At 38.4% G+C, this 20,347-nt stretch overlaps 1 protein-coding gene across 1 annotated transcript; it reads right to left on the bottom strand.

Moving 5' to 3' along the window:
- Positions 1-246: 246 nt before the first annotated feature.
- Positions 247-6,648, bottom strand: si:ch211-195b13.1 (STKc_SGK domain-containing protein). Its single transcript, XM_052092743.1, has 12 exons — positions 6,464-6,648; positions 5,699-5,774; positions 4,015-4,122; positions 3,844-3,901; positions 3,671-3,754; positions 3,446-3,577; positions 3,226-3,338; positions 2,990-3,113; positions 2,787-2,882; positions 2,316-2,471; positions 2,129-2,218; positions 247-2,024 (listed from the first exon to the last, which is right to left on the bottom strand). Exons 1-12 carry the CDS (start codon positions 6,531-6,533, stop codon positions 1,857-1,859), a joined length of 1,275 nt encoding a protein of 424 aa, XP_051948703.1. The 5' UTR covers positions 6,534-6,648; the 3' UTR covers positions 247-1,856.
- Positions 6,649-20,347: the final 13,699 nt, after the last annotated feature.

Below are 20,347 nucleotides of genomic sequence, written 5' to 3' on the forward strand. Positions count from 1 at the left end.
AAACAAACAAACATTAAAAACAAGCAAACAAACAAAAAACATTAGAAAGAATGGAAACATTTACAAAAGGTTCATATGCATCAAATGCATTACAGATTTAGGATGACCTATCATGAACTAACCTTTCCAGCATTTATTAATCCTAGTTAATGGTCATTTTTTGTCAAAAGAATGACAACAAAGATAAGGAATAAGCACACTGAAACACTCTAAAACACAGATTCATTTTTACATATTTATTTCCCATTCAGATCATTCTCCAATATTTCATAATTCTACAAATGTAATACTCTGATCATTAGAGGTAAAATATTTGACATGTAAATAAATATACATGGAAAAATATAAAACAATATATATGTAGCTTCCAAAAATGGAAGAAAATAAACTTTATCTGTATTGCCATGTTTGTCATTATCTAAAGAACAATGTAAAGAACATTACTGGTCCAAATATATTAAATATATTACAGTGAAAAGAGGGATGAGTTTCATGAGGCATTCAAATGCCTCTTCTTCATCAAGTCGATAGCACTCAATCGTCCCAAGAATGCCTTGCATGACAATTTGTTCACATCTCAATTAAGTCACCACGTCTATTGCACAGCATTCCATATCCCTGTCCAGCTAGGAACATGCAGACAGGAATGATAGACATACATGGAAATGTATCACAACATACATTACATAGCTGAACAGGCACAATTTGAAAAGAAAAGAAGAAAAAGACACCGTTCTTTCAGGGCTACTACATGTAACTTCTGTACACGATGAGTGTGATTTCAATACAATCTAATAGACATGCTGTGTTTGCAATGGACAGCCATCAACACAGAGAACTATGATAAAATACAATCTGATTACAGTCTGTTTGATAACCGTTATCTGTGGTATAAAACATATATACTATCTCACTAAATGTGCTAAAATAATTTAATGTACCTAGTTTACTACTAACATTGCCTATCCAAGAAACACAGTGTCTGGCATATCATGTAAAAGTGCTGGCATTGGAGAAAACAAGGAAAGAAAGTACGCGTAAGAGACAACATACTTTTTCGGAGGAACACAGGAAGCCTTCTATTCATTCAGACAAAAAATCCAAGCAAACAGCTTGTGCCTACAGCTCTTTACATAGTTTGGGAAGTTTTAAATATGAATTGAAGAGTTCAGACAAGCCATACTAAAACAATAATGCAGATATTAAATTAAATTTAGTCATTAGGAAGAAGATGATAAAGGTTTCTTTCAAAAGTCTATTGATATTTAAGTCGGACAGCCTGTGTATCCTCTTGTAGTAGTTGAGGTTAATGTATACTGCAAATATTCCCATTCAGACTATCCATATATATTGTACTTTTCTTGATCCTTAACCTCCACTGTGCAATGATGCATTAAAATACAATTAAATAAAACATCATAAAAAGAACTGTTTATATGACATTTTGTCTAAACCATTGATCAAATGTAAAAAGGTCACGGAAGGCGTTTCGCCCATCCTCATAGTCTTTCATTTGACCTGTTTTCCACAGTCTTGTCACCATAATTTAACCTCTCAGGCACTTCTAAGCTAACTAGGAGCTCAGGTCCTATGTGCATTCATGTCTTGGCACATATTGCATCTTTTCTGGAAGTTTTTGCAGTAGTTTGTACGAGGCTCTAAACGTCCCACACTCCTCTTAGAAATCCACAGGTGTCTGGATTGTGTCCGGGTTGTACATGTGATCTCAAAATTTGGAAGAGCTTATTGTCCCACCCTCTGGTCCTTCGTCTGGGTTGACTCTGCCTCCACTGTCTATCTTGTTGGTTCTAGTGAAGCTGGAATGGACGTTCTTGAGAAGTGCATGTGGAAAGCCCTTACTGGAAGGCAAGATCAGCCGGGGGACCGTAAGAAAAACCTGGGAACGCTCCGGCCGCCTCCCGTACACTGCTGGTTACGTGCAGGTTATCGGTGTTGCAAAGTGAGGTAGACACAGGTAGGTGGGTGAACTCGGGATCAAAGTGCCGAAGGTCAGTGGGACCAGACTGAAGATTCAATAGAGACAACGTGTTATTTAGCAGATCAGAAATGTGAATCGCAGTCGTATTTGTAAGAGTACACAAATAGAGCAAGTATAGAGTTAACTTACCACTGTGGGAACAAAAGGAGGGGTGATTTTCTTGGCCATGAGGTCGTCCCAGTTGATGGGCGAGAAGAAGCTGTGATACTTCAGTTCCAGCTACAAGGAAGCAAATGTTGATATAAGAATCGCCAATCTCAGGACAAATAAACCATGTGCATGTAGAATGATAGCTTGGGTATGCGGCTTGACTTACAAAATCATCTTTCGACCCCAGTCTCTTGGTTCGATCCTTGTGCAACAGACCCTCCAGCAGCTCACGGCCAGCGTTGGACACGTTTGGCTTCAGAACTAGAGGCTTGTGTAGAATGTTGTTGTACATCTCGGCTGTGTTGCGACTGTAGAATGGAGGCTAGATGAAGGCAAAGATTCAATAATTAATAATGTTTCAATAATTTATCTTCTGCTGACACCAGAAACACACTCTATGCAAGAATGCAGACGCAGACTCAAACACTTTGCAAGCCCATTGCAAAAGCGCTTTCTTGATATAAACACTTTAAGTGCGTCACAGTAACAAACCTCACTATTCAGAAACTACCTCACAAGGCCAGTGTTGGGTGTAATCTGATTAAAGTAATCAGTTACTGTATTCTAAACTTTGAACTTCATCAACCTAAGGGTGATGTAGTAATGTTTCATGCTAAAGACTTCCAATTCTTCTCACCAGGCCATACAGCATCTCAAACAGTACTGATCCCAAGCACCACCAATCTACGGTACGATCATACGCTTGTTTCTGAAGAACCTCTGGTGCCAAGTACTGTGGAGGGAGAAAACATAAATCAAAACACCATTCAAAATAGGATTTTGTGTCTAAACTCTGTGCTATCTCGTGTAAGTATTTTAAAAATGTACTTTAAGGCTCACCTCAGGAGTTCCACAGAATGTTGTGGTTGTTCCGCTTGGTTCAAGCCCCTCTTTGCATAGACCAAAATCTGTCAGCACAATGTGTCCCTGAGGGTCCAAGAGGATGTTCTCAGGCTTTAAGTCTCTGTGAAAACCAAGAAGAAAAGGTTAGACTCTGTGTTCTTCATTATACTTGCCGTAATTGAGGGAACAGTTCACGACTTCTCCTCTAGGGGTCGCCAAAAGCAATCAAATACCTGTAAACGATGTTCAGGGAATGGAGGTATCCGAGTGCACTAGCAATTTCAGCAGCATAAAACCTTGCTCTTGGCTCCAGAAATACCCTCTCTCGCTGGAGGTGGTAGAATAACTTCAAATATAGAAAAACATGTAGAGAGTTCATTAGTTCAGAACTCTATTAACATCTATTTTGAGATGAGGTGTGGCCTCAAGTGCATGAATGCATTGTTTACTCACCTCGCCTCCATTGATGTAGTCTAGTACAAAGTACAGTTTGTCTGTGGTTTGGAAAGAGAAGTGCAGACCCACCAGGAATGGATGTTTGATGTTCTTCATTAATACACTCCTTTCTGCCATGATATGCTTTTGCTGGAAAAACGTTTTAAGAGCGATTGTTATTATGATTGCTATTATGAGTGGTGAAGTGCTTTCACTTTTGTGTAAACATGCATTAGGACCTACCTCTTTCTTTTTCAGAATGATTTTCTTCTGTAGCACCTTCACTGCATAGTATTGTTCGCTTTCCTTGTGGTGCGCAAGCAGAACCTGTAGATTAAGATACAGTTAGTGCTCTTATTTTACATTTTGACATCTTGACTGTATGCCATTATTCAACTGAACATCTTTGTGCCCACCTTTCCAAAGCTGCCCTTTCCGATGATCTTCAAGTAGTCAAAATCTGAGGGTTTGATCCTGTTCAGTAAATAAAACATAATATTAGTAATGCAAAAAGCAAGAGGCCTGGTTGAAATGCATTTTCCCAGACAAAAATATGTGAATTAAAGAAAGTATGAATAAAAACATACTGAGTTTCTTCAGCCAAAGAGCTCCTGGGATTGGTCAAACACAGGTGATTCTCTTCCAGCTCCTCATTCTCGTTCTCATCAATTTTTAAGAAGGAATCAACCTCAGTACTGAAGAAAAGAAGAATAAGAAGTGTTATAGATAGAAACATTTGTTCAAGACTCGAAACTTTGAACATTAGACTTGACCACATTTTCCTGCCTTAATAAAAGCAGATAGTTGACATGAAATTTCAAGCGGTTTCAGTGTCTTCCATGAGACTGAGCTGTTAAATTAGACACGCCCCCTCTTTCCAAAGCGCTGCATTTTTTATTTTATTTGCGGTTGTCAAAAACAGCAGCAGCAGCAAAATGGCGCCCTCAACTGACAACTGTTATGAACAACATGGCATAAAAATGCACTAAGCCTCAATAATTCACTGTAACTACAATACTGTGAGAACGCACAGAATGACTGACAGGCAGAAATCATCAGTGAATCGTCACCAAATTTTTGTTTGCTGTTTACAGAGTCTAGTGTTGTCACAGATGTCTTACAACAATTATTTTATTAATATCTTTCAGTGAGTAGGACAATTGTTTTACATACATTTTCATGATCGCTTACAGCACCTTTAAGCAAAACTTTGTTCGTTCTTCTGTCATTATTATCCATGCAGCTTTTATGACCGTGTGTTTTTATTAAGGCTTTGTCTCAATGTGCAGGACCATTTAAAATGAAGTAATCAAGGCAGAAAGGTGAAAATGATGTACACTTTCCATAATACACTGGCTATATGTAAATTTTAACCTATATTTAACCTACATTTCAACTATACTGTCCATTACAATCAGCTTAGTAGTATTTCCTGTAATGCCACTGCTGACCGATAGATAGCAGTGTTGTTCAAGTTTGTGAGGTGCAGTTTCAGGTTTGTTGGTTAATTCAAATTTTCAGAGCTTTTGACTTAACAAAGCAGGCAGCTGTTACCAGTGCAAGAACACTAGATGATATGAATGTCCTAGATTTTTTTTAAACCATTTGCCTCCCTAGAGACAGTCCTTCCTGGCCAATAATACGACTTGTAAACAAAAGCAAAATGATGAGTCATATATTTCAGTGACAAAAATATTGGGCCATCTTAGGGCTGAAGGCTTTGATTCAACCTATTAGACAACAATAGAATATTATAATATTTACATTTTAGAAATATTGTGGTGCATATGAAAGGTAGAGGTGACGCAGTGAGAAATTTTCCACTGGTCAGACCTGAATTTAATTAAACGCTTATCCTCATCTAGGGGACATAAGGGATTTGCTCAAGGGTGCTTACTGCACCCAAGCGACCAGCTGAATACTCCTTTTCATGGAGTACTATTCTGGTGCTGGCTTTGCCTTGCCTGGCACAGATTAACCTACACAATTAGCAGAATGTACAGCCAAAGTCAGTTGATAGGATTACAACCTCTATCACGGTACAGTAAACCTACTTAAGATGTATATAAATAAACTGCTCAGGTAACATTGCACTTGGTGATTGAATGCTGGAAATTTCCCGAACCACTGTTGCTAATGCATTCAAATTACAAAATGTAGCTTTCAGCATCATATATGATCATATTTATTCAGAATGCTTTCTATGTATATTCTACATGAATCATCAATATTGTTTATACCTTTGCTCACATATTAATATGGGTTACTTACTGTTGACAAATAGGAGGATTGGAGACCAGTTTCTGGATGAAGTCGTTTAAGCCCATCTTTCTTTCTTTAATGAAAGCTGCAGTGGAAAAAAAAAAAAGAATGAGGCATTTACGTCAGAAGGAAATCCACAGCTGACGTCACAGATACTTTTGCATTTGAACTGAAATGTCAAACATGTGTGATAAGAAACGCTTAAAAATCTCAAAGGTATCGGTGAATTAATCGTTTGCACCACAAGTCTACGGCAAAAAGATTTTTTTTTTACAAATGTTATGATGCAGAGGACCCATGTGGGTTTTATGTTACGAACTTGGGTTCCTGTGTTACACAACACACCGCATCGTTCACTGTATACCACTGTACATACTCGCTATTTATTTTGATTAGGAATTGACGTTCATCAGCTATATTTCGATCTCATTTAATTATCAAATGTAGAAAAATCCATTTTGAAATGAAGAAAATAATATTCAGTAGAATAATAAATCATAATAAAGAAATAAGTGAAAAATCCCTATACAAAATGCGACCAGCAAAACAAGCAATAGCTAAAAATGACATGCACTATTAAAAATTATGTTTACAAAATAAATACATGATGGGGTCATACCTTCGACCCTCATCACACAGACCCAAAAATATACATAAAGACATTTTTTTCTCTCTACAGCTGCTTCGTTTCATTTTAATTTTTTTTTATTTTTTTGCAAAGCAGAATACCTAAAATCTATTATAGACCCCATAATTAATCTATTCGCGACGTACCGGTGAGAACTGTCACGATCCCCCTCATCCTGCAGTATGTCAAGTCACATCCAGTTTGGGTAACTGCCATCTTATTCAGTTATACTTAAATATCCAAAAGAGAAAAAGATTCCTTCAGAAATCTTCTATCGAACCGCGCTGATCTCCGACCGCTGCAAACCGCTTGTTGATGTCACGCTGTCTGGTGCTCAGCGCTACTGTCTTCCACTGTCCGTGCTGGACTCATATTTTTATATGGAACACGTGGTTGCGTGGAGGCGAGGCTCTGACATCACTTGTGTAACCAAAGGATAGTAAATGGACGTTTATGGGATCCCACAACTCTCTGATCGGCCGGTAGGGGGCGAGGCGACGGGCTGGGGAAGCGCTCCATTTAGTTGGAAACGGATTGGACGCTTTCTTTCTTTCAATGGAAAATTACTTCACAACTCTGCCCATAATCTCATCACATTAAATAAATCCATATCAGACATGATGAAGAAGGTGCATCAGAGGAAAATGAATGGGCATGGTGGAAATGATATGCTAATGAGATGCACATGCTGATGAGAAATATGCACAAAATGAATGCAAGACATGCCTGTGGTGAACAGATGTGCTAAAATATTCACCCTATTTAAGTTTACTTGGTGTCTTGCGATATGCTTTAGGGTTGCTACGGATTACATTACATTTAGGCATTTGGCAGACGAGTGTCAGAAACTAACATTTCCGTAAACCCTACTGGAAAAATATGTTTTCTTAATTAAACATTTCTTGAAATGTCACGATTTGGGCTCAAAATTCAAATATCTATGCTCTTTGAACGTTATTATCTTAAAAATCCAGATACATTTTTTCATGTTAATAACTCAAATTGAGTACAAAATTAGGCTATACACATAACGCCTTGCACTTGAATTATTTAATTATGGTTGCTTGGTCAAAGGGAACTTATGGAGGCATTTAAATAGTTGTTCCCTATCTGTCACTCACTCAAAATTGTGTTGATGTAGTGACACTAGGGGTCACTCTTGGGCGCACATCTGATCTTTCAGAAAAGGCCAATGGGAATTGGCGAGTGGAATTTGCATGCCACTCCCCCGGACATACGGGTATAAAAGGAGCTGGCTCGCAACCACTCATTCAGATTTTTTCTTCAGAGCAGAGTGGCATCGAGCACCTCATTGAGAAGCATCTGCTGTTGGATATACATCGCATTTCAGCTGCGTTCTCCCCCTCTGCGCAATTGATGCAGAGTACGCCCCTGGGCGCTTCGACAGCTAAAAGAGTATATATTCTTGCAGAAAAAAAAGAGTTTGTTTCCTCTAAAAGAGTGCGCACTGATGGACAGCATCTTTTTAAAGATGCCTTTCCATCTGTGTGTAGTTCCTGGATGTGGTTCGCTATCTCTTCGCCTCTGACGGCCACGAGCGCTGCCTCACGTTTCTGGGCTGTAGTCAATTTGAAACTCAGGTGGCTCCCTGTAGAACCCCCCACAGGAAGCTGGTGCCCCAACCTCACGGTCTGGCGCTAAGAGCCCTAGGGAGCCCTGAGATGGACGACCCAGAGAGGAAGAGGTCCGCTGGAACCCTGGAGCTGGTATCCAGACCCCTCCATCCCCCGGTGGAGGGCCGGGATGAGAATCCTGTGTTCCCTTTTGTTTTGTTTTCGCTGCACTCCCAAGGGGCTGCGGTACCCACATTTTCCAAAAAAAGAGTGGTTTCCTCACTCCCTGGGTCACACAGCTGGTTTTTACGGCCATTGTTGTCATGACAGCCGGACATGAACATTCGCATCCAGGGTGCTACGAAGGCGACCTCCAACCTTCTTGCGGTTGGGACGAGTCAGAGGATGGTCTCCCTCCTCCCTTGTCGCTGACCGGTCCTATGGTGGGTATGCAGAGCAAGGTAAGTGCTTCAAGGAACAACCGTGTGTAAGGGGCACGCAGCCACTGGCAGCTGGACAGGACCGCGACTGTGTTGGCATATCAGTTGGCTCGAGTTGCTGGCAGCATTGCTGGCCCTGCTGAGGCTTTTACTATTCATCCAGGGCAAGCACGTCTTGGTCCGAATGGACAACACAGCAACAGTAGCATATATAAGCCACCAAGGTGGGACTCACGTCACATGTCGCAACTCGCCCACCGTCTCCTCTTCGACTGAGGTCGCTGCAGGTCACTCACATCCCGGGCGACCTTAACTGTACAGTGGACACACTGTCATGGCAGTTGACGCCCAGGTGGTCCAGCTGATTTGGAGTCGATTCGGCGAAGCACAGGTAGATCTGTTTGCTTCCCGGGAATCCTCCCACTGCCTGCTCTGGTATTCTCTGACCGAGGCTCCCCTCGGCACTGATGCACTTGTGCACAGCTGGCCCTGGGGGCTACGCAAGTATGCTTTCCCCCCAGTGAGCCTGCTTGCACAAACTTTGTGCAAGGTCAGGGAGGACGAAGAACAGGTCATCCTCGTGGCACCATACTGGCCCACCTAAACTTGGTTCTCGGAACTCATGCTCCTCACGACAGCCCTTCTCTGGTGAGTTCTCCTGAGGCAGGACCTCCTTTCTGGCTTCTGGATGGGACACGGAATATCTAAGTGGCCTACCAGGTAGACACGATCACTCAGGCCAGGGCTCCCTCTACAAGGCAGCTATATGCCTTGAAGTGGCATTTGTCGCTGGGGAAGCACGACCTGATCATCTGGTTCCTGAGAGGCGCCAGGAGGCTGAATCCTCCTAGGCCACACCTCTTTCACTTGTGGGATCTCTCCGTGGTCTTCCTGGGCTTGCGAAGAGCCCCGTTTGAGCCCTTAGAGTCAGTTGAACTAAAGGTGGTCTCCATCAGGGAACAGAGGTTACAACAGTAACCAAGACGTTGTTACAAATTCATAGACATTTTAGCTCTTTTGTAGTATTATTTATGTTTTTTTTTTTTTTTTTGTGATGTCACCATTCGAGTGATCTGTGTCCCCTTTGGTCAAGTCTGACCCTATTGAAACTATCTCAGTTCTCCTTGTGCAACTGAAGTACAGTTGTCTATGCATTTCTGTGGTATGTTTATTTTATGATTCACCTAGAATCAGTTATAATCTTCTTTATTTGAGCTGTTGTTGTATGATCTAAATGTATTAAATGAAATTAAAAAATTAAGTAGAAACAACAATGTTTAAATAGCAAATCTAAGTTTGGGCATCTAGTTACCTGAACTTAATTACTCAAGTTTTTGGATTCAATTCAATTGAGGGAACTAAAATCAGTTGAGTAAAGTCAACTTTTTAAGGTTCTCAGTGCATTATGATGTGATATTTGAACCCAGGAGGGGCATGTTAAGGGGCACTTTATCAGGGCATATTTCCTCTAACCAAATAAAAATATAGTTTTTCATCCTTTTTATGCCAAATACTTTTATTAAATCCATTAAAATAAATTCTCAATTTGAATCTTTTTTTGTTTTTTTGTTTTACCTATAAACATAAATCAACCCATTTTATGGCATAATATGTATAACTGGACTTAGAATTGAATATTAATAGGAAATATATCAAATGTCACAAATTGAAACTGATACATTCAGTTCAGGGGAATTTTTTCCCACCACATTTTACATAGGCACATTGTGTCACTTTTGATGGCACCTTTGCCCTGAGGCCAGGTGTGGTACTAGGATGTGATCTGTATGGTGAGCATGTATACACTGAATATGTAGAATATACCTGATTATCAGGGCATGCCTGAGGCTACATTTACATCTGACCTTGTGGTAGACACTTTTCCCAAAGCAACTGTATATCAGTATGTGCATTTCCTGGGAATTGAACCCACAACCTTGGTGTTGCTAGCACCATGCTAGTCAATTTACAAGAATTAGCTTTTGGTCATGAAAACCCAGGGGTATCAGTGAATTAACATATAGTGTGATTTCCAGATCATGAAAATTAATTTAACCACAAAAGTTTCAATAGTTAACACAGGTTTTCCTAGATATGCTCAGGCATAGATTCCGGGTATTTCCGGGATCAATGGAAATGTGTAAATGCTTCATGCTTATGTTCAAGCCAAATACACACATTTGTTATCAGGTCTAAAATAAATCATAAGTCATTGCTCATTTGTGAATTGCAATTTGTCAATAAAATGTTATTTATTCAATAAATTTTTTTGTATCATTATCCAACAATCATGAACATCTGGAAAAGTCATGGAAAAGTCACTGGTCAGAAGGTCTAGGAACCATGATGCAAATTTTTAATCTGTTAAAGCTTGTGTTTTAAGAGATTATTATCTTACTCTAGGCTTATCTTACTCTTGCACTATCAAGGCTTACATAAACTGATACTTTGAACTACATTGTGCATCACTCAGCTCGACTGCCTGTACTGCAGCTACAAATGTCGTCCACCAACCCTGTTATGACATAAGTGTCATAACACAGTGCCATCCCCACTGTCTCTTATTAAAGCATTTTTGTCAGTCCTATATTCAAAGTATTCACATTTAGAACAAAAAGGAGACTTCAGTGGTATCCATACTGCATTGTTCCTTGAGTCTACATTTTGCATTTTAACTTCCACTTCCACTTCTTGTGGAATGTATAACCTGCTATATTCGTAAAACCAGTCTGAAATTAATGACAATCCTTGAATTTTAAACAAGGAGGTGGGGTACTTACCGAGAGCTTGTAACTGGTCATGACTAGAGAATTTAAAACCTGGTGGTGGGTTACTTTATATAAGGTGTCTTGCCAAGGTTCATTTAATCAAGAGCTGGATCGGATGGCATGAAATCACCTGACATACATGCATCAGGTTGTATCAAACCAAACATGCCATTCTACAGTAAGCAGTTAAGAGGAATCAAGAGGGGAATTCTCAACAGGAGCTTTAGGTCATAAATAACAGGGAAGAGACTTCTATGAAAGGACATCTAGTAGTTAAATTATATAATTTAACTCTAATGCAAATATTCTTTAATTTCAGCTCAGTGAAGACCCGATGAATATTAAATGGATGCAAGATTCTCTAAAATGTGTTTTGTCCTGCATCAAGAAATTTGTGGTTTAGGATTTAAGTAATGCACAACATGTAAGAAAAAACATTTGTTGTAACACTTTACATTATGGATGTTTTTTAACATTAGTTTACAACTTCATTTATCAAAAACTAAGAAAGAAAAAACTTTGCAGCACTTATTAATCTTGGTTAATGTTAATTTCAACACAAACAAATACATTTGAAAAAAATTAAGTTGTATATGTAAATTAATGCAATATAAACTAACCTAAACTAACAAACAATCAATTTAATTTTAAGAAATGAAAATTTCAATTTTACCAAGATTATAAATGCTGTATAAATATTTTTCTCATTGTTAGTTCATGATACCTAACGTTAACAAATAGAGCCTTATTGTAAAGTGTTAACAAATTCTTCATATAAACAAGTGCTTTCGATTTAATATGAAAAATAACATGTTAAAAAAATTTATGCAATTAATTATGTCCCCGGACCGCAATAAGGAATATTCCTTCCATATAAGCTATTCAAGCATGTAGTACCACCTGTTTTCTCCAGGGGGCAGCAGGTGAAACATGCTGTACAGGCAACGTGCAGCTTATACAGAGAACAAAGTGTCTGCTCTCGGACACTTACCGAGAACACAAGATGAGAACATGTTCTTGCTTAGAAACACTGCTGGAGCGCAAATCCGAAAGCAGGGATCTCAAGACATGTTTTGGTATGTTTTCACAGCGACCTAAAAACTGTAAGTTTATGACGCGACACAACAGAGACGGTCCAAAAACCTCCGTCTGATGGAGGTGTACATTGACGCACCCTTAAAGGACACCTATTATGGCATTTAAAATGTTCCTAATATTGTTTTGGGAGTCCCCAACAACAGTTTTACATGCATGCAATGACAAAAAAAACACTTTTGTTGTCTTATAATATGCATTTATGTTTACCCGATTTGCTCACCGACTCCCAAATGATTCGTTCAACGACTCATTTTTCCAAACCCCTCCTTTGCGTGACGCTAATCTGCGGTGATTGGTCAGATGACCCAGTCAGTTGTGATTGGTATACTCTGTGCAGAGATTGTCGGAAACGGAACACCCATCACCGCTTTGTAGTAAAAAAATCAAAATCAGAGAAGGAATTTGAGTTGATTTATGTTAGCGATCATAGCCCAAAGTTCGGTGGTAAACACCCAATCAGTTATTGTTTGCGTTAGCCCAACGCATAAACATATTGGTAAAGCACTGCATTACTACAAGTTATTGCTCTATTCTTTATGACAACTCCAATAACATCGACAAACATTTCACATATTCCAAAAAAATTGACATTGGAGACCAAGAAGCTGCGCTGAGCGTAACTTACACAACACACACAAATACTTATTAAGCATGCTAAAAAACACATAAAAGCAACAATTATTAATAATACTTACAGGTTGTGTTTCGGAGGAAGAAGCTGATCCAAATAAACTTGGTACTGAACCTTCCTTCAGTATCAACCGGCTCGCGAATCCACACTTGAAAGCATTCGTGTTCGTAAAGCGTATCGTCATTAAAATGACGCGAACACAGCACAAGGTTCGGGCTATACTTGTGTGGTATAGTTGTAAATATAAACTCTAGCCACTGATTCTTCACATGCTCGTCCCTGGGCAGTGAAAAAAGGTCGCTTTTGATACGCACTTCAGAACACAGCGTCTTGTTGTCGACATGATGTTTTCAAGTTTTCCCTGGTGTCTGCGCGCACAATGAGTGGGCGCGGCCAATTTGATAATTTTTCGTCTTGACGTCACAACGAAAAGGAAAATGACTCGTTGGAAAAACGATTCATTACATTGACTCAGAGTCGACTCCTACTTTTGAGAGACAATAACTTTTTTTACGGTGAACTTTCATATATAAAACTTTGCAGGATGTTTTTGTTCACTTAAATCTGTTACACACTACATGAAAGGTAATTTTCAAAATTCCATAATAGGTGCCCTTTAAAGGAATAGTTCACACAAAAATTTACTCACCCGCATGCCATCCCAGATGTGTAGACTTACTTTCATTTACAGGAAACCGATGAAGACTTTTAGAAAAATATTTGAGCTCCATATGTCCATACAATGCAACCGAAAGTACAAAAAGGCAGCATAAACGTAATCCATATTATGGATATAAGTGATATAATAGGTGTGGGTGAGAAACAGATCAATATTTAAATTCATTCTTGCTAGAAAGTCTTCTCCCTGCCCAGTAGGTGGTGTATGCATGAAGAATATGAATCACCAAAAACACAAGAACAAGAATGTGGAAGTGAAAGTTAAAGTGGAGATTGACTGAGCAGGGAAGAGAATTTATAGTAAAAAAAAGACTTAAGTATTGATCTTTTTCTCACCCACACCTGTCAAATCACTTCTGAAGAAATTGATTTAACCACTGGAATCATATGGATTATTTTCATGTTTCCTTTATGTGATTTTTGGAGCTTAAAATTTTTATTTAAATATAAATGTTTATCTACACGATTAATTGTGATTAATCAGAATAACATGTGAATTATTCAGTAAAATTCTTTTATCGACTGACAGCCCTAATGCAAACGTGAATTTATCAAAACAGGAGCTTCTTTTTTGCAGTTTCTTAATGTATTTTTATGTATACAATGGCCACAAAATATTTGATTATTTAAGACAAACTTAAAAATGTATAATGGCAATGCATTAGATAACAAAATATCAAACCAAGATTGCACAAGTACACTGTTCATGCAAGAAAAAGTTTGTTTGGTTTGAAATGATAAAAGAATAGATATACTGTTCAAACTTAGATAAAAAGACTTAATCCCTTGTACCCTTGACCAACATTATATGACTAGACCTGGTGACTGGTTTGGCTTGTCTGTACTTGGCTATATTTATTTCCCCACTAGCCTGCCATTGCTACGACAAAACCGTGTTAAGGTAACAATATCTCTTATGGCCAACTGGCAGGTGGCAAAGTCTTTCCGTTGCACTCCAAAGTCCTGTGAATGACTCATGCTTTCATGGTTGTCGGAGGCCCAATTGTTACTATTTATTTCCTGTTACTAGTCTTGCCATGTTACTGTGGAGACACTGGTCCCTACTGTTCGAGGACGTGTGCAAGAATCCCTGCATTCCAAAAGGGATAGAATTTAGAATTTCTAAATAAAAATTACATTTCAATTAAAAATGGTGAATTCCGAAAAAACATTGCTTTTGACCCCCCTCTTAAGCATAGGGATGATCACTTCTGACTGGAATGCACCCAGTGTGTACATTTGCATAACAGGCGGTGTGTCAGTCGGTCAAATGCCGTCTGCCACTCTCGGGTGGGCAGGAAGTGAGTCATCTGAAGTGTGTGTGTGGGGGAGGGGGGAGGGTATTCTGGACTTCTGCCAGCTCCTCTCACCGCTCTTGGCAGATTGGACCCTTGAGACCACCTGTACCTCCACACTGGCTCACCAAAATGAATTAAGAGCTAACCCCAAGCCCACACACTAACAGATTTTTCCCTAGCAGCATTTAGCCTGGCCAGGTCCTAAGGGTTTCGATGTTTGCTATATCAATTCTCTGTTTTATGAGTGATTTATGTATGAGCATTTCGCCCACTACTTCAGTTTCTCTCTCTCTCTCTTTCTCTTATCGTCATTCATATTCAATGCCTCTTTAAGTTGTTATGCATTGTCCTCCATAGTGTGTTTGTATTGTTAAGAGCTGTGTATTGTGTAAGACTGTGTATTGAATGTAGATGACTGTGCATGTGGGTGTTAGTGGGCACTCGGCAACTGTCTCCAACTCCCTTAGCCGACCATATTCATTACTATTCAGTTAAGCGAATACTGTTCTAGGAAGAAATGATATAGTCAATAGAGTACATGAAAAAAAAGCACAATGTAGCTTGAATGTAAGCTCAAATATTTCCACAGAATTGGAGTGCCCACATCCCATGACCTTGTTCTGGGTTCAATTCAAATTAAACTATATCGACAGCATCTGTGACATACTGTTGGTAACCACATACTGTATAATGATATTATGATATATTATACAGTAATACACTGGCAATAAAGACTATGGGGCAAGACATTCTTAAGGGTTTAAAAGCAGAAATATGCAACTTGTATTTTTGTTAAAGTGTTTACATTCATTATTTAATAGAAAATTGTGTTTATTTGGGGTTGTAAAATTGTCTAAATCAAGGGCAGTCTCATGACGAAGATGTCACCGTAACAACTTTTTGCCTGCATTATGAAAACATCCTTATTATTGCATTCTCACCTTGGATGTTCAGACATTTCCATCATAGGCTTGCCAATCTTCGTATTTATTGCGTGTGTTTAACCGCACCCTGTTTCATTTGACTTATACAGTATATACAATACACTACATATCCTGTACACAATACATTCAATAAGCAGATTTTGATAAGCCTAACCCTAGCCACAAGTCCTCATTTCGGGGGTTTCATGCCACGGTACTTCTCCGGGCGATTACAGATGTCTCTCCACATGAATGAACAGCGTGGGTGAGATAACTATTGCTGTTTCTCTTTCTGTGTGATAACTATCAAATGTCAGGGTTTTACGATGCTACGTTTTGCCTATTTGTCATGTTTTGTTTTTTTACTAGACTAAACTAAGTGAAAAGCAGTTTAGATTTAATTAAAGGATTAATACTCTTTATAAATACGAGAGTAGTTCCCCAATGTTTCAACATGAAACAGCATTTGCACAATATTTTACGTCCGTAACATGACATATTTCCTGGTGAAACATGATGTTCAACGAGAAGGACATTTACGGTGGCACTTGCTTTTATCCATCAGAATTGATTGGATAGTGAAAATTTGTTGTTGGAAGAGAGGGTTTGAAAAACTCAGGAAGAGAAAAGGAAATCCATTTTCGAGGCGAGCAACATTTGATGAAAGATTACAAAGACAAACATGCAAGCTATTCTTTGTAATAGCTTGCACTGAAGAATCCTTCACAAGACCAGGAATGTGTACTAACTTTGGTTTCATGTTGACTTTAAGGCGTATGTCCCATGTTTAATGTAAAAGTGAAAGAGAGAGTTGTGCTCACTCAAGTGACACATGAAACAAACAGAGAGTGAGAGAGATCAAAGCCTAGACATCTGGATCAGACGAAAGTGGATTATGTCTGTTGTGATGGATGAATGAATGGACAGACTGTCAAAGCTGATCTACTAAAGACAATATGTGACATGATAATGATTGCCTCTGCAATGTCTGTTTCCTATTTGCACAATAGAATATACTTATACTTGCTGTAGGGGTTTTCTTTTTTTTTAAAGAGAAATTGGCCACAACAAACTGTTGTGTATTAAATGGAAGTGTGATGCAAAAACCTGTTTTTCAGTCTGAAAGAAATGCGTGACAAATGTGATAAGGTTGATTCAGTGATGTTAAATTATATTTCTGACTTTAATAAAAACCAGTTCATTTAGATGTTGTCACAAGAAGCACATTTATGTAGTTCAAAACCTTTCAGTGTAGGGTAGGGCCAGAAGTGAATCAGCGCTTGGGGCAAAAATGCCACAAAAATGCCAAAAATGCCAAAAATGCCAAAAATGCCCTGCATACTTATTACGTCTCCATAGTGAATTTCTCTGTTACATTTAATGCATTTCATGTCATTATATTTTTAGCTAGGTTTAGTGCCTCTGCTGAGTCTGTAGTAACCTGTAGCTGCAAAATATCCATATTCACTGTCTCAGGTGACCGTTGTTAAATGTGTAGCTAAAATAAAGTGTTTTTTGATGGGGGGGGGGGGGATCCCTATACAGACTTGCAGCAATTCCACATCTTGAAACCAAACTCAAAGTGCATCAAAATCTACCACGATGAACAGCGTAGAGCTGAAACTACTGTATAATCTAATAAAGGGTCGGGGCAATTATTTTAAAAATACTTTAGCAGAGCTTTGTGCATCATTTACAGCAACGTTTGTATTTTATATGAGGTAACAACCATTATTGTTCCAATTTAGGATATATATATATATATATATATATATATATATATATATATATATATATATGACATACTGTGTTTTATGTTATATGGTTACGTAATCAATAAAAAATATTTTTTTATTAACCCTGGAATTGATTTTCCCGGACACTGAACTTTATTGGGGCATAAATAAATATTCCCTCCATAAAGTCAAAAATAGCTCAGATTTGCAAGTGTTCATAAAAAGTTAATATGTAGCACTGTAGATTAGGCTGAATGCAAAACGTTCTTACCTATGAAGGATTTCTTCCCAGTCTTCATGTTCATTTAATAGCGTATCTCTCAAAATGTGAATCCAAAGTTGAATCCTTTAGTGTGATATAGTAGAAGTCCTTTAAAAAGCTGGTTAGTACTCCGTTTCTTTAGGATTTCATCGTTTCACATCTGTAGTGTGTGAAAATGTATGTGTGTGTGTGTAGATGTGTGTCTAAATGAGTCTCTCTCTCTCTTGCTGCAGTATTATCAGAATCACACTCATGCTTCTGTTTTAAAGATCAGCAAATATCAGCCTCATCACTCTTCCCTGTATGTCTCTCTTCTCCTCTATGCTTTGTCTCATAGTTCAATGATGGCTGAAACTGAAGACACCTACACTGCCCTCCCTTCTCCCTTGTTCCCTAGTCTCACAAACAAAACAAAGCGACAGGTGTCGAATAGCAGCTCGTCTCACGAGTGTCCTGTCCCGCCCTAGGGAAACCTGTTACCAGGTTACAGTAGTCATTGAGGCACTACCTGCACTGACTATATGGTCGTTTAATTGTACCATCAGCTTTTATGGCTTCTCGAGTCCCTTGCTATGTACTGAGTGGATCTTGCGTACAAAGAATTAGAAAAAACAATGACTTGACAAGTTTTCATCGTTTCCTGCTGTTAGGAATAGTGTATACAGGCAAATGTGCAGTTACACCTGGACAGCAGGGGTTGTGCATGTGGGATGGTGCAAGAGAAACTATAGAATTACAGCCAGTAGGGAATATGTTTCTCTTCATTTCGTTACACAAGCACAGATGGGATAGAGATCCACTGTCTTCAAAATAAAGGTACCAGAAAGCGCTTTACAGCCTGATGCAAAGGAGTAAATGTAATAATGAGCTTTTTATTCTCAAATCTTTAGAAAACCATCTATACAATTGTGCTTGAAAACAGTGCTTCCCAACCCTTTTTGTCTATTGTACTCCACTAGTTCCATCAGTATGGCTCAAGTACCCCTTCATCAACACCAAACCAGAAATGTGTTCTTATTAACTGGATATTACTTAGCATTATCATTAATATTATTTAACTCCCTTTAAATAAACAAATCATTAAATAATACTGTTGGTGGAAAACAGACTGATCGAATACCACATACATTCACTTAGATGTGGTCTTCTACTGTTGTAGCAAATTCACCTCAATGTTCGACATGAGCATTCTGAGACGCTGTTCTGCTCACTACAATTGTACAGAGTGGTTATCTGAGTTACCGGAGCCTTTCTGTCAACTCCAACCAGTCTGGCCATTCTTGTCCTCTCTCATCAACAATTCATTTCCATCCACAGAACTGCTGCTCTTTGGATGCTTTTTTGTTTTTGGCACCATTCTGAGTGAACTCTAGAGACTGTTGTGCAAGAAAATCCCAGGAGATCAGCAGTTACAGAAATACTCAAACCAGCCCATCTGGCACCAACAATCATGTTACGGTCAAAATCACTGCGATCACATTTTTCTCCATTCTGATGGCCGATGTGAACACTGAAAGCTCTGAAGTGTAACTGAAGCTCCTGACACGTATCTGCATGATTTTATGCACTGCACTGCTGCATGAATATATACATGTACAGATGTACCTAATGAAGTGTACTGCACATTAATAAGGATGTAATACAATAATAATTTATATTAATGAGTAATTTTCTATTTTATTTGTTATTATTATTATTATTATTATTATTATTATTATTATTATTATTATATATGATTGTGGCAGGGCGGAGGGCGGGGCACACCCGGTCCTGTATTAGGCTAATTATGCCTCCGTGAGAGATAAAGGTTGACTGCAGAGGATCGTGCGGGAGAGAGAGATCGTTAATGGACATGTCCGTCCTGTGTGTGTTTGTGTCTTCTTTTAAGTTTCTCAATAAACTATTATTTATATCGTCAAGCCGGTTCTCGCCTCCGCCTTTCCATTGATCACTTTACAATGATATTATATAATATTTTCTTATATATTATTCTACTATATACAAAACTCGCACACATTTTATATATTTTATAAAACAAATTTTATCATTATTATTATATAAGATATTTTTATATTGCCTTATCGATGTAACAAATACAAATAAAAATCTCGCCAAGTACTCCTAGGAAGCTGTGTAACTACACCACTGGTAGGGAATCACTTCTGTATAGAATCCAGAAACCAGTATGCTGATGCTAAAGAACCTGTAACAAGAACCAGTGAAAAATGTTTCTTTATAAGAAAAGGTGCCTTACTGAACTTACAGTGCTCTAAAGTCCATTAAAGATTTTTTAAGGGTGTATATAGATATATTGTATTCTCAAAGACTTCATTCTTTCATGTCCTAAATGACAAAGTATGGAATAATGTTTTGAACAGCATTCTAAATTCACTGACATCATGAAGAGTTTGGAATTTCATTCAGCCTAATTCAAATCACATGCAAATTCAACAAAGGTAAATGCTGGAGTGCTTCAACGGAAAAAAAAAAAAATAATTCCTTATATAGTAAAATGGTTACCTTTCATTGTTAAAGCAACAAAATCATTCCCAGGTAGATATCATTTCTAAAGAGACAACCAGATTTGTATTAAGTCACCTTCTTCCAATTCACAATCATCTC

This window comes from Xyrauchen texanus, chromosome 26 (assembly GCF_025860055.1).
Source record: "Xyrauchen texanus isolate HMW12.3.18 chromosome 26, RBS_HiC_50CHRs, whole genome shotgun sequence".
NCBI lineage: Eukaryota > Metazoa > Chordata > Actinopteri > Cypriniformes > Catostomidae > Xyrauchen > Xyrauchen texanus.

Coding starts and splice junctions, on each gene's coding strand:
- si:ch211-195b13.1 (XM_052092743.1), bottom strand. CDS start 6,533: ATGGCAGTTACCCAAACTGGATGTGACTTGACATACTGCAGGATGAGG. Junction 3,902..4,014: donor TCTTTGGCTGAAGAAACTCA/GTATGTTTTTAT, acceptor TTTACTGAACAG/GATCAAACCCTCAGATTTTG. Junction 3,339..3,445: donor ACTACATCAATGGAGGCGAG/GTGAGTAAACAA, acceptor CTATATTTGAAG/TTATTCTACCACCTCCAGCG.